Below are 15226 nucleotides of genomic sequence, written 5' to 3' on the forward strand. Positions count from 1 at the left end.
TGCCCATGGCAGGGGGGGGTTGGAACTAGATGATCTTTAAGGTCCCTTCCAACCCAAACCATTCTATTCTATGATCCTAACACAAAACAACAAACATCCTTTTTGGGGAAATCGATCTCCATCAAAATAGGTAGAAGTAGGAACATCTTTAACATCTGTGAAATCCAAGTTTCTTTAGAAAGAGCAGTGAATAACACTATTCTCTTGCCATACAAGATAAGGAGAAATCGGAACACTATTCCTGTGAATGGCTTTGTAATAGTTATGCATCCTGACTGTCAAGAAATTACAGGACGTACATATATTCTTTTGGCAACCCAAAAATACCCTGCTTGATTAAAAGATGCATTTAGGTATTCATTAGCTGACCAAACTGTTGCAACATTAAAACTTCTGTTTCTTGTATCTACATCAACTTGAAAGAACTTGTTATCATCAAGACCTTAGTCAAGAGAACTAAATGAAGATGAAAAATAAAGTGTCCTCTTTTAAGGAATTACTAAGCAAAATCCCTGACAATCCAATCTCTTATTCTAGCAAATACTTTTTATGACAACTAAACCCAGATTATTTTATGCCTACTAACTTTGTGGGTTTTATGTTTCTTAACTCTGTTTTGTTATAATCTTCCTTAGACTATTTTCTTCATAAGATTTGTTTTAATCTGTAGAGAATATTTAGCCAAATCAGGTAAGCCAAATCCTATCAGCATTGACACACGGATCAAACTTTACAACTCGGAGAGTGAGTTATAAAGAAGGTATGTTTATTTCGGTGTCAGGTGCAAGGGGATTTCTCCTCAAAGCTTGCACACCGTCTCAGCAAGCAGCCAGATATTTATTACACCAAAGCATACATATTCATAGTGTTACACAATACAAAATATACATATGTATAAGTTGGGGCGGGGTTAGTTCAAAAACTTGTGTCAGCAGTTCTAAAATGTTTATGTCATCTTGCGCAGGCTCAGATCTGTCTCTGGTGGTCGTTTACTTCTTCAGGGGTCTTATCTTCCTCTTCTTCTTCTGTCCTCTAAATGAACTTTAGTCATTTACACATGCTCTCTTCTTACTTGGTGATTTCAGCGGTTTTTAACAAGTCCTAACAAGTTCTGAGGTAAGACTAACATTGCAGTTCCTGTTATCACTCCCTTTGTTTGGCATGTCAGTCCTTGAGGAATACCAGTCCCTGATAAGCTTAACCCTTGACAGACGCCACAGGCACCAGGCCCTGGCAAGCGAGCCTTGAAAGAACAAACAAGGCCAACAGAATTATTAAACAATATTTAAGTGGTCAAAAGGCAAATAGTTATTTCCCTGTATCAGCATTAGTAACAAAAGCAGGTTGTTCAAAGACTGTACAGCAGTCAAAAAAGCACTGAATACCTGATCTTCTGCATGCACCTAGTTTCTGTGGCTATACAGGTAGCAATATTTACAAAATCACCTTGACTTTATGCACTAATCTACTTCATAAAATAAAAGCAAAAGTATAAAAGTTTTCAATCACATTTGGAAATTGTAGCATACATAAAAAGATCAAAATCAAATATATACAATATAAAAATACATTTTTTTCTTTATGAAAGTATAATACATGGCTATAATACACAACATGTTGAGCCATCAGTCACAGCTACAATATTTGCAGATGCTTGTTCCACACTATGGCTGGACTCTGGGTATGATATCTCCCTGGGGAAATTCCTCTATTTCAGCATGAAACATCAGTTCTAAGAGAGAAAGAAAAGAATTATGTTTTCTTTTAAAAGTTTCACCTGAATACAATTTCATTATTCCTGGAAAGTGCTCTAGCATTCCCCCAAGCCTCCTGCTTTTCTTCGCAATTATAGTATCAACAACTTGGCAATGGCAAGGGCCACCACTGTCTTTAGAAAACTATTGTTGCCTCCCCAAATCAACAGAATTAGTGACGATGTTAGCAGCTGATCATATGCAGTATCATCCTGCATTCAACCTGGACACTGAAACAACTCTAGATTGAGGGATTGTTGGAATTTTGAGAGTTTCAGACTCAAGAATGAAGATTTCTGTTTAGAGACTTGTTCATTTATGAATAAATCTGCTGTATGTTATCACAGCATAAGTTAGCAACACTAGAACCTGGGATAGAAAGAATCATGAATGACATTGCTCACAGCTAGCTGTCACCACAACAGCTCAGGCACAGGAAACAGCCTAAGGTCAGCAGTGAAGAGCTCCTTGTGGAGAAATTCGGCTAGGCACGCTAAGCAACTGATGAGGTAGACCTTGTGGAGCTCTGTGCTGCTGAGGGTAGAGTTTTCTTGTATCTGGATTCCCTTACGTATCTATACTGCACCATCAGCATAAGTGTACTTTCTGTCTTGTAAATAGCATATTCAGCATATAGACCAGGCCGTGTTTTCCAACAACCTGTCAACATAGTAAAGTTACACAATCTGTACATGCAATAATGTGGTTTATCCACTCAGGTTTGAGATGCACATGTTTTTGCTACCTCATCCTTCGTAGACTAAACTTTCTCTACTATTTGGGATAAGTCCTAATAGAATTTCTCTCTTGAAATGTCCAAATCAGGTTTTCTAATCTTAGTAGGCACATGTAAATATCAAAAATCATCAAAACCGGAGTTAAATCCTGCCACTGGCTTCCTTGAATAAGTCTTTATTATTTAAAAAATGGATTTTAAATACAATTTAAACATATATTATAAATTTTACTGTCAAAGATTGTAAAGGCTGCCACCTAGTTGTTTTTTTTTTTAACTCATTGAGTTATTAGAAATAAGCAGAACTGGGGCCGCTGAAATAAAGAAATGTGTACATTAAAATTCTAAAGTAATCTGAAGAAGCATGTTGAATCTTCTTCAGCCTCCCAAACACAAATCTGTGCTTCAACTCATGATGGTCTTTGGATACCTGTTGACTTTTAAGTTGAAACTTAGGATTTTTATGTACAGCGTAGCTTCAAGTCACAGGCTGCATGCATTTGATAGGAAAGCTGAGTTATGATACACCTTTTGGATCCCATTTGGAACAACAAAAGGAAGAAGGCCTAGTCTGTAGCAAAGCATCTTCTAAGAAAAGGGGATGACTTGCTTGCCCCCTCCTCCAGCCTGGACCAACACAAGCAGTCCTCATTTGAAGTCCTGTTCTGCAAGCACAAATCTGACTTTTCAAAGTTCTGGAGTTCCCAAAACTACTGCAATGTTCTATTGAAAATAATACTGAACTTGAAATGCATTCAGCATTTGTAGCAAAAGGAACATTAATAACATTAGGGAATTTTCTAAAACACAAGCAGAATAAATACATTTCAAATATTCAAAATCTTGTTAAAGTAAAAATTATTTTTCCCTTCAATGAAGAAGAGGCACATGCTCTCTCATGTTTCAAAATTCATGTTGCTTCAGCCAGGACAAACAAGGCTTTTCTTTCCTTTCTAAATTACTGTTTTTTCTTTATAAAACCAAACACAGACACCAGCTCCTAAGACGCACTTGCTTTGGAAAGTTGTTAGGAGATGCTTGTTTTTCTGAAGCCACAAAATTTCTCAGGACTAGTCTTGAACACCAAATACAGAGCACAGCAGATAAAAGCCTGAACAAACAACATTTTGCCTATTAATGTTTCCTACCTTCACTGTGGTCTAGCTCTGGTCGGTAAGACAAGAAGATCCAACTTGTCCCAACTAGAATAGACACTACCAGATTCACCACAACCCATGGCTGAACAATTTCTTCCTCAGTACCTGCCGTCCTGGGAAGAGCACATCAACCCATCAGTCAGGGATTTGCTGGTACATACAGGTTACAATAATAATTTCAACAGACTATCATAAAAAGAAGCTTGGTAAGCCAGATCTGAAAACAGAAGTACTTGTACTATCCTGATGGTCTTGCATTGCAAAGGCCTGGTAAAGAGAGTGACTACCAAAGACAGCAAGTCAGCTAAGAAACCCCATTATCTCACAGAGAATGTCCACTTGTAGATTTCAACAGCAAATTCCTTTTCTTGGCCAAGAGACAGAAAATAAAAATCAAGACGCATGGTCATATTTTACTGTGGTGAAAGACACCACACAATGTCATCAGTCGATCTTATTTTTAAGCACTTTCTCATGAGGCAGCAAGGCAAGTCAACAGGAAATCAGTAAAGTCTGTCTGAAAGCCAGTGAAAGGACTTGTGTATAGATGCTGCAGGGTAGATGAGATAGGGCTTTAAGAAGGTTATGATTTAAGTTAGCTATCACTTTTCTTGCTGTCATAACAGCAGCAGGTTGTGCCTAGAATCTAGGCTTTTTAATAAACAACTCAACATTTACAGAAGCCCTGAAAAAAAAGAAGAAAAATCTAACCGCCCAAACCAGCTAATTTTCATGTAAATGCTTTTGTTCTGCTTCTTCTGGTCTATTTTAAAAACTTGTGTTACTAGAGTTTAAGTCCATTAAATACCTACTTCAGAAAGTAACAGGTTTGGATGGGATTGCCTAGCATGAAACAACGCTTCATATTTAATTCCAGCTGTGTCTGCTAAGGCCTTGCATCCTGTGGCAGACATACCACTTTTTCGTAATACCATGACATTCATTTCTTGGACAGATTAGACTATCTCCTTCAAAACCAGTACTGACTCTCTACAGAATGGCCTGCCCTTGAACACAAAAGGATTACCTCACTAGGGTCCCATTTTCCAGCAAAAGAGATTCTTACCGTTCCTGTCAGATGACATTTTCAGCATCATTCCAACAGGCTCTTGTTTGAGGTATAATGGATTTGCAACCAACATGACCAAACCCCTCGAGTTCTCATTTTTCAGTGAAATTATCAAAGATTCAGGACAAGCTCAGACAAAGGCAGGTTTAGTAATGAAATCCTTCATTAATACTTTCTTCTGTATGTTGTATAACCTTTTCAATCCACCAGTCTGACTAATGTTCCTAAGTGAGCTATGTTATAATTTACAGAAATGATTTCTTAAGTTTCCTACCAGATGCTGCCATTTTCTGAAGGTGGTGTGTAGAGGTTAATTCTGTCACATGTCATCTGCTGGCTTAAGGATAAGATAAGAGCAGCAAAGTACACTGGAAAAAATGGAATTAGTAATGTCAGATATAAACCCCCAAAGTGCTGTCTTCATCATGTCATGATAATTATCGCTACATTTTCTTTCCTTTCACTCCACTGCCTCCAATGATAGTTTCCTTTAATTCATTCTTTCTTCTTCAACATTCCCCTGACCCATCAAAATCTGGTTTCTGCACTTTTGCAATCCATCAGCTACATCAAAGATGGTATCTTGTGATTCTGGTTTTTGCTAGGTCTGTGTTCAGTATTCAGAAGTGGGAAAAGAACTCTCTCGCTAACAGCCCCACTAATGCTACTATTGCAAATGCTTTAAAAATACGTAGCAAAGTGTTCATAGCCTTTGAAAGCTATTTTAAACTACTGAGCAAGTCACTTATTCTAAAGCAGAAAATAATGAGGGAGGAAGATTTCACTGAAAACAGTATGTAGGATTCTTCCATTTACTGTCTTTTCTGGACAACTTCCTGTCAGCTTCAAAATACTTACAGAAAGAGGCTACTGCTGCTGGGTCTAGGGTAAGAAAGCCCCTCAGTGCAACCGACGCTTTTGCCAAATCAATCCTGATAACAAAAACAAGGGTCATTAACACAGCCCAGTAAGATAATAATATTGTTCCTCTAATAGTATTCTATTGTTCTTTTACTTTTTGCAAGACACCTTTTTCTGCCTCTGTTACAGTGCCTTAATACACAACTATATCCCCCCCTCCCCCCCCCCGGCAATGGTCCTCATTATGCCAAATCCAAGAAAGACTGAAACTAAGGAGTATGTTCCATGAGGTTTGTAGCTTTCACACTGCAGTCCCTTCTGGAACAGGGAGAATGTAGAGAGATCTGTCCCCTCTCTAATCCTTACCATTCATTTCAGTGTCCACACCACCAACCAAGTTATGCTAATGTAACTGCTCACATAGCTTACACCACTACAGGAGCAATGAAGAATAACTCAGGCCTCCTCCCTGCCACCACTCCAGGAAAAAAAAGTCACAATTTCTTCCATAGCACCAACTCCTCCCCTGGCTTATTATGCTGCCATGGAAACTATCTGTAACTAAAAGAAACGTCTATAAATCCATTCTGTTTATGGTCTTTTTTGCTCCTCTTTCTGTTCATTCCCACTCTTAAGCTGTAATGCAGAAACCCTAGCTAAGCCAGGAAAACCATTTACACAGCTATGTTGCAAACCTGACTGGGCAATGGATTCACGTGAAAAGTAACCCCATAAAAACATCAGTTGTTCTCCACTGCTCTCCCCCAGAAAAAAAAAAAACAGGTCAGCTCTTCCATCTGGTTCACCTCATGATCACACAAACAGCACCAGGACATTGAAGCGAGGCAGCAGGCAACGGACAGAAATGTGTAACAAAGGTCTGAATGCGCAAGTACACCCTTTATCTGTATAGCCAGGCATGTGTAAAATCATTCTTTAAGTGTATCACAAGAAGTCATCAACAGCAGATCAAAATGTGCCATAGGAAGGAGAAAGGAACATATTGCACACAAATTACATACACCTTTCAAACACATATTTTACCTGTCAAAGGCTGAGACTGTACTGATAGACAGCAACAAATAGAACAAACTTTGAGCTGGGTATGCTAGCGTCTTATACTGCTCGAGCAGCTTAGAAACTGTGGAAAGCTGATTTCCTGCCAAAACGTAGATAACAATGACGTTCCACACAGCATACCCAGCAAGGAAGCCATGGGTAAAGAGTCCAATCACCCTGAATGGAGAAAAGAATATTAGACGAGTTTAACATCTTGAACTGGCAAAGAACTACACATAGAAAAGGTCTACGAATCCATCTGTTCAACCCTGCTGCCGTGACAGGATCCCAGCCTTTCACAGATGGTTTCTGAGTGCTTTTTCTGATCTAGTTTTAAAAATTCTAAGCAATGGGACTTCTGCTTCCTCCCTTGACAGACTGCACCAGAACCTGAGCACTTAAAGAAAACCGAGATGTTCTGCCTGATCCTATCACTACTTCATTACTGCTACAGGAATCAAATACTTTCACTCGCTGCCTGTAGCTTCTCAAGGCCACTGCCCCTTACACTTACACAATGCTCTTAAACTTGTCCTCAAGTCAATCTTTTCATTATCTTCCTTGCTAAGAAAAAGCTGAGAAGGAATCACAGGCTTCCAGATAAAATACACCAGAGAAGAAAATGGCCGTCATCTTCCCATTCTTTATCATAACACAACCACATATTAAAAAACAATAATCATTTTTTGCTATTGTGTGCAAGCTTATGCCCCAGTCCAAATTCACTCATCCCTCTTTTTCACCAACCAGGATTTTTCTTGAAGAACTATCTGAATTGAGGTATTTTTATTCTGGTCATACAGCTGATGGGTGAATCTCATTTTGGAACACATTTTTTCTGTAGGTCTCTAATATTTTTGCTATCAGATCCATCTCTTTGCTATTCAGATTTTGTCTGAATCTTTGCAATATGACTTCCTTAGTTATTCTTTTTATAAGTTGCATTTCACATGTGATGTCTAGACTAGAAGCAGATATTCTTGACAACAAATACTAAAAGCTAGTGGACTGAGAAACTTTGTACCTGTTGCATCCTGAACCATCATTTATTAGGAATATCCAAAAGAAATAAAGATACATCGCAATGATAGAGAAAAGCTGCTAACTTTCAGGGAGAAGAAAAAAAACCCAACCCAACCCTAATTTCTGCTTATTTACATCAAAACATTTATCTTTTACCTGAAACTTCGGTGCACTGAAAGGGCAACATCTCTGGTAGTCCATGAAGCCTTCACATCCATAAGTACATTGATATTGTCAGTGGTTTTAATCAATTCTGCACGGTTGGCTGCCTGAAAACGCCCTGAAAGTATGAGGAAATTAGTTTTAGACAGTACTGTTGCCTTCCATCATAATTTCTACATTAATACTTATTAGTGTTAAAAAGCTGTAAGCATCAGAAGTTCCATCAGAAGATTTCTTCTCCCCACTTCTTGCCCTTTGTCAGCTTACATTTCTACCAGGATGCATCTGTCAGTGTGATGCATCCTGGTGGGTCAGGCTATGGATTTAAGAATGTGCAACGCACTTCAGGTAATTACTCAGTGTTCCCTGGTATGGAAAAAAAACCCAAAACCAAAACACCACAAAAACGAACAACCAAAAACTTCCACTTTAAAGACTTTTTGCAATATAGTAAATGATACTTTCTTCTCCAAGTACTGTGACAGTATTAGGTCAAATAAGCTCAGCTGCGTACTATCAAACAGCCTTTTTCACCCACACCATAGAATTAAAAAATTCAACCAAACAATGCCAGCACAGCAACACTAACATTCACTGTTGAAAAACTATCATGTATATTTATTTCCAAATAATCTTTGTTCTGGAAAACTTTTTTTTTTTAAATTCTTCCCAATACTGCAATATTTGGATTTTAAATACAATAATGCTTCCTTTAATTGCAAGAATGTCCCTAAATTACTTAAATCACAAGATTACTTACGATTTTTTTCAACAAACACTTTGCTAACAGGCTGGCTAATTCCAGTGGGAGCAGCAAACACTGGCTGCTGATCTGGGCTCTTTCTGTGCTCATCTTCAACGATATCTTCCTCCTCCACTTCCAGCTCATTGGAACAGTGCATTTCAGCTGGCTGAGGTTTCCTATCAGCACAGAACATACAATGGGGCAGAGAAAGAATAGGAAGTAAAATGTAAAACCTGAAGGCTCCTCTGAGCATTTAACATGTCTAACTTGACTGCTAAGAACTGTTCAGGCTAGTGACCTGCATAAAATTACCCCCGTTTATAATTTTAAGGACTAAAGTTCTCACGGAGTTAGTTAAATAAAACCATAAAGCTAATCCTTGATTTTGGTTTTTTTCTCTCTATTTAAATTCCTTCCTGTGTCAAAACAATAAGGTGGGAAGACATACATATCAAGAGATTAATAATTAGAAAAAAAACCCATATAAACTAAATACAAGGCCAAGAAAGTGGATGCTTTTGGTAGAAAGGGCACTAAAATGATTTAAAGGCATAGTTCTTGGAGAAAAGGCAAATAAAAAGGATGAGAAAGCAGTTAAGTTTCTCATAAAATTAAGGAAAAGATAGTAAGAATGAAAGAAAGCAGTTACACGTTCTAATTTTTTCATGTACGTGACTGAAATATTAGGCTTATGTAAATGTATTCAGAACTGCAATGCATCCAGGTATGCATAAAACAAACAAGTGAAGAAAGTTAGATCTTAACCCTGGAAAGAACTGCACACATATTATTTATTGCACAGGCTGAATGGTATCGTGCACTTCAAGATTTTACATTTTTGTAATGTGACAATGTAAAATACTACTCAGCCATGTTCACTATCACAGTTACTCCAAATTATGAGCTATACTAGTTTTGTCTCACTTTGTTCTTTTTCTCTGTTTGCGGATCACTCTTTCTTCAGCTTCAGGGACATCCATGCCATTTCCATTCTGAAATAGGGATGCAACATTTTGCTGGGTAAAAGAGGTCTCGGAATCTGAAGATTTAAAACAAAACACATGAAAGTTTCACAGCGTTCATAGAATTGGAAATACATTCACTTAAATACATAAGTAGTTATTATATAAACAGCTTTGAATGATAAAAAGGATCTATTTTATCACTTTCAAAAATGTATTGCCATTATTTGCATGAGGGTTTGTACCCTATGGAATCTGAAATCAGAAACTGAAACTCTAAGCTACCATTCAGAAATTACTTTCAGCTGTTTTAAGTACAAAAGCACATGAAATGTTTTAAACCAAAATACAAGTTGACCAATCATATTTCTACGTTACCAACTTTTGTTCAGTGTTCTTTCCAATCTACAATTATTTCACATACCAGTAGGTACTTTCTTCTTCTTGCGTTTCCTCTGAGGAGGGACATCATGAGGTTCAGGAGTTAGGGGCTCACTGCTTTCAGACTGCCGACGAACTGCTGCTTGGACAATGCCATCTGAAAACCAGATGAAAAGATCCAGCAACCTCAATTAAGAGCCGCTGAGAGACAGGCAATAAAAAGCTGCCTTTTGCTACATTGTACAGAACGTCTGTATTTGCCCAGCTTACAGCTGAGATGAAAATGTATTAGCTAGGAAATATAAGCGTTGGGAAACAAATGTGGTAAGTAAGAATATACAAAGGTGATAGCTGACAACCCTCCTTTCACCCTGACAGTTTCATGCCCAGGAGGGAAATTTAAGTATCCAAGAAGTAGCACAATTCCCATTTGGGGATACAATAGAGGACTGATTGAAAGAAATCTACCACAGGAGAGAACTACACCTCTGTATTTTCCCTTTCTACATGCAAAGTTTATAATGCAAGGGACAAGAAAAAATTATCAGTTTGTTACAAGCTGATTCACACAGATACGTGCCAAGGCAAAATGGCATCAAAGGGAGATTTAAATGCTAAGCATACACCACAAGAATAAAGGAGGAGGAGAAAAAAACCACTGAAGGATGTCTACTCCAGTCTGAGAGATGAATTACTACGTTTGGGGGAGCTATATTTCCATGAGAGGTTAACATGAATTCATCAAATATTCTAGCAGCAGTAGCATCAATTTGCATGATCAGAAGTAAGAGGACAAAGTTACTTCTCCATTTTACATCACATCTGCCTTTTTATAGCTCTCAAGTACTGCAGTTTTTATGATAACTGAATCTATCTTTGTTTTCACTTCAAGCACAGGTTTTCCTACCTTTTGTAAAGCTTTGCTGTGCTAAAATGCAAGATTCACCAGCAAAGTAATAGCCAAAGCCAGTGCATACTTTGCATGATCATTCAGGTCACTGAAAAAAACAGTAAACAAAACTTGATCCTTGGGAAACCCTGCTAGCAACAGCTCTACTTATTGCATTTAAAGATCTTTCAGTGACACTTCAATTGTACACTCTTTTAAGCAAATAAAGGAGGGTTACCTCATCAACCCATCATATGAACCCAAGTCAACTGGTCCGCCGAAATCCACTACATTCTATCAGCACATTCTGCTTTATCAAAATAGATCAGACTTGTAATCTTGCTTAAAATGGTATTTCTGTTCTGCAGATCTGCTTCTTGTAAAAATACAAAGCCCTGGTGCTAGTCATCTTTTAGGCTCTTAACTCTTTGATGATAATGGAATGATTAACTTGTGCCTTTATTTAGCCAAGGACTGACATTGAGCCAATTTGTTACATGAGTTTTATCTTAGTTCATTCAAAAATTCAAGCACTTAACACATTCAACATAACAAGCAGCTTACAGCTGGAAATGACTATTTAATGAAGTATCCAAAAATTTTAGAAAGGAAAAAATAGCAGGAATAAAGGCACTTTTTCAGTTCAATATCAAGACATGCCGTATTAGCAGTACTGGGAGAAAAAGCAGTTCTTCAGGTAGTTCAGTTAGCATTACAGACTTGTTCTAAAATGACACCACTTCAGGGAAGAAGACTGCAGTTATTTGATATAAAATAAATTGTAATAAATTATCTGAGAACACTACTCAAAAAATGAGTACAAGACTGAAAACCATGATCTGTCAGAATCTTGGCTACAGCGCAGGTCTCACCCAGGATTACAAATACAGTTTTCAGTCTTGGCAGGACCTTACCTAATGGAGTCTTTCCTTTGGGTTTCCTTTTTTTGGGACGACTCAGTGGAATTTCATCTGCAGAACATAAAACAGAAGTATAGGTGCACAGCATGGAGAAACCTCCATTTCCTTTTTTTAACAGCCATTCTATTGCTAGTTAAGAAAGGGATTCATTTTTACAAGTGAAGACATCCTTCACCTTTTACAGGGTGACAATTCACCAGTTTACACAAGCAGGAGGAGTACAGAAGATGGTAGGAAAACAGGATAAGAAATCTGTCTTAAGTGCAACACGTGCATTCAGTGAAAAACCGAAATACTCTGAATAATGCTCTAAAGAATCGACTTCTTGTTTAGAGCACAGTGACAACATTTCATTTACCTTGATTCAGTATGGAAATAGCAAACAGTAAAGAGAACAAAGAAAAACAACAGACAGTTCTAGCAATCACAGTGCAGGTGTCCATGCAGTTTAAATAATCAGCCTGCATTTAGAAAGAGTGTAAGGCTCGCTCTTTAAAGAGAGGATGAAGTGACACCAAAAGGAACTACCAATGTTTATAATTCTCTTTAACGCCAGAATAACTCACCTTGGTTTCCGCTTCACATTTAAGGAGAAAAGGTGTTGAAGAGCAATGTAAAAGGAACAAAGATAAGAAGAAAGTTAATTTTGAATCAATTACAATTCACAACAGTGAAATTAACACTGCTGCTTTTGTGATGCATTTCCTTATCCCCACTCCTAGTTCTCTTTAACAAGTAGTTTTGTACAACAGAATTAAGGGTACGAAGCAATCGTCAAGACTCAACACTTTGTTCGTGACTATGCAGTTTCTTGATTGGCTACCTGTGGATCAGATTAAAAGCTTTAATCGCCTAGCTAATTAAAACTTGTCTTACTGCCTAATATGTAAGAAACCAACGAAAGTTATGAAACATTTGAGCACATACATTACTAAAAAGACACTATATGTTGTCAATCATGAACATCGCATTTGCCCTTTTTTTTTTTTTTGAAGGAATTCTGAAGTACCATGTCATAAAAACCATGTAATTGCCTTTCCTTCCACACTGGAAAAAAAAGCCCAAATTTTTCCGTATGCTATGTCAAACTAGTAGACACCTATACCCCTGTTCAAGAATATCTAGTCTAATTTCAGAAATTCCTGAAGCATTTGTGATTCAAATAAACTAAAGAACATGAAACAAAACAATGAAGGAAGGAAGAAGAGATTGAAAGGAAGGATATCAATAAAACTAAAGTAGACATTAATAAAACTAAAGTAGCTGTTGTCTGAGACCTTTTAAAAGGTTTATCTCTGAGTACTAAAACTGAGGTAACATAGTAAAATTTCTCGGCCCCTGTAAAACTTTAAAATGCTTTGTATTCCTTCTAAGGGGTTCTGGGACAACAAATTAGCAAGAAAAGCAATTATTTTTAAAGCTGTTATGACTACTCAGATGTTTATTTAACTTATTTCCCTCCTTTAATTTCATTACTTTTAAAAACACTGCAGTACAGAACCATGGTCAATTCCACAGAATAAACTGATTTTACCTTGGCACTGGAGGGAGGGCACGAGGTGGGCACTGAAAGACAAGAGAAGAGACATAAGTCAACTTCTGTCAGTGTAAAACCACCTCTCAGAAAACAGCTATTTCCAGATACGGTCAGAACACTCTTAAGTATGATTTGCTTCGTATACCTCTTAAATAGCTAGAGATTCCTGATGGAGATGTTACATAAAAGTAATATGTAAAAGACACAGGAATAATATGCTTTTACCACAGTTCTGATGGGCACTGCATTAGGGACATCTACCTAACAGCTGTGTGTGAGGCACAGCTTACATTTCAACTTCGCTTGAATAATTTCCACTTTTCATGTAAGGTACTGCTTTCATTGGAAAGCTTACCAGTCATTCTGTTTAAATATCAAAATACTGCAGTAATTTAGGCATTCAATATACTTGCACAGTATACAGTGTGAGCTGAGTATTTTCTATTAATGAAGTTGTAAATTCAGAACAATAGTAAAAGCAATAAAAGGAAACAAGCTTATTTATGAAAAATATTTTTAAATATGATAAAACATTAATTTTAATATATTTTAAAAAATATTTACCAGCAGGTCAAACACAACCGAAATCTAAAAATAAGTAGCTCCTGTTAACAACCTGAAACTGAACTCTTGCGCTTTCTCTCATCTAGAAAAAGGCAGTTTACTTTCAGATTTTGTATTATATAATTATATTGAAAGACTATACATGAATAAACATTTCCCATGCTCCAAAAATTCAGTTGATATTAGAAATAAAAAAAGACTGTAAGACTAGTAAGACTCAAGGATCCACAAACTTACCACTTGTTTCTTTCCCATATCATTTGAAGCTGTAGCCTGAAAGAGGCCCTGTGAACTGGTCTATACTCCCTCACGCTGCTCACGCTGAACCTCAGCTAATTCTGAACTAAAAATAAGCTTCTAGCAGCCAGGATTAGCTGGACGTGAACCTTCCTGCCCCTGGGTTAGGGCCCAGTACTACTCCCATTTGAAACAGCAGCAGTTTGTTCCATGGCAGGGAACGTTACTTGCACTGAAAAACCCGTAACTCCACATGCTGGTACAGGTTCCAGTGAGCAAGTTTTTCTCAGGTTTGTTTACCAAAAAGAAATTAGACACCTCATGCAAGGAAGGGTTTGCAGGATTAGGCCTCAAATCTCTCACTTGGATTTTGGCCATGCTGAAGACTGACAGCAGGTGCCATTTACACAGGTAGAGAACAGCACACCCTGAGCGGCATCCAGCAAACTGGTCAGGACAGGTCATACCATATAGGTGCACCGTAAGGGAGAAAAAATACTGATGAAGGTCAGAGCTCATTACTTTTATTGTTTCCTACATTCTTGTGGCAGTAATTATTAAATGCTTACGGTAATTTATGTTTTAAAAAACTACAATCGAAAAATCTAAAAAACCCCCTAAAAACTAAAAAAAAAACCCAAACCCTTTTATATAGCATTCACTGCCTGCACAGTAGCATGTCTGTGTTCTGTAGTACCTCTCTATTTTGTTACCTTCTACGAAACAACTAAGTGAATTAATTTCTGTATCATTTATTCCTTGCAACAAAGGAAATCACATGCAAGCAGGCAGTCCCATCTGTATGAAAGCCCCTGACTCTGCTGCACAAATACCAGCTTTACTCCATTAGTTTCCAGTTTCTCAAGAGTCTGAAGGAACTCACTCCAAGCTCCATAGAAAGGGTGAGTTTGGGCACAGGTTTCCAAGGGCATTTTGTTACTGACAGAAGAGCTGCTGAGTGCTAACATAGCCACAGCAGCCCTGAAGCCCAGAGACTCCCACAAACCAGGTAGCTGCTGCCTCAGTGAAACCCTGTGTTTGTGCACATGAGCCAGGCCACAGGATGGTGGGACACACCTGGGAACTCTCACTCAGGGAAAAAACTAAACCACCCAACCCCCTGGCTGTCCATTCGGGGATGCAGAGCAGAAAATGCCTTCGCTCCTCAGC

At 37.8% G+C, this 15226-nt stretch overlaps 1 protein-coding gene across 1 annotated transcript; it reads right to left on the reverse strand.

Moving 5' to 3' along the window:
- Positions 1 to 745: 745 nt before the first annotated feature.
- TMEM237 (transmembrane protein 237) lies at positions 746 to 14477 on the reverse strand. Its single transcript, XM_052792364.1, has 13 exons — positions 14057 to 14477; positions 13253 to 13284; positions 12285 to 12295; positions 11713 to 11769; positions 9953 to 10066; positions 9491 to 9605; positions 8582 to 8742; positions 7816 to 7939; positions 6622 to 6813; positions 5575 to 5648; positions 4991 to 5084; positions 3639 to 3760; positions 746 to 1732 (listed from the first exon to the last, which is right to left on the reverse strand). Exons 1-13 carry the CDS (start codon positions 14072 to 14074, stop codon positions 1665 to 1667), a joined length of 1182 nt encoding a protein of 393 aa, XP_052648324.1. The 5' UTR covers positions 14075 to 14477; the 3' UTR covers positions 746 to 1664.
- Between the last annotated feature and the right edge of the window lie 749 nt (positions 14478 to 15226).

The sequence above is a fragment of the Harpia harpyja genome, chromosome 7 (assembly GCF_026419915.1).
Source record: "Harpia harpyja isolate bHarHar1 chromosome 7, bHarHar1 primary haplotype, whole genome shotgun sequence".
In the NCBI taxonomy this organism is placed as follows: domain Eukaryota; kingdom Metazoa; phylum Chordata; class Aves; order Accipitriformes; family Accipitridae; genus Harpia; species Harpia harpyja.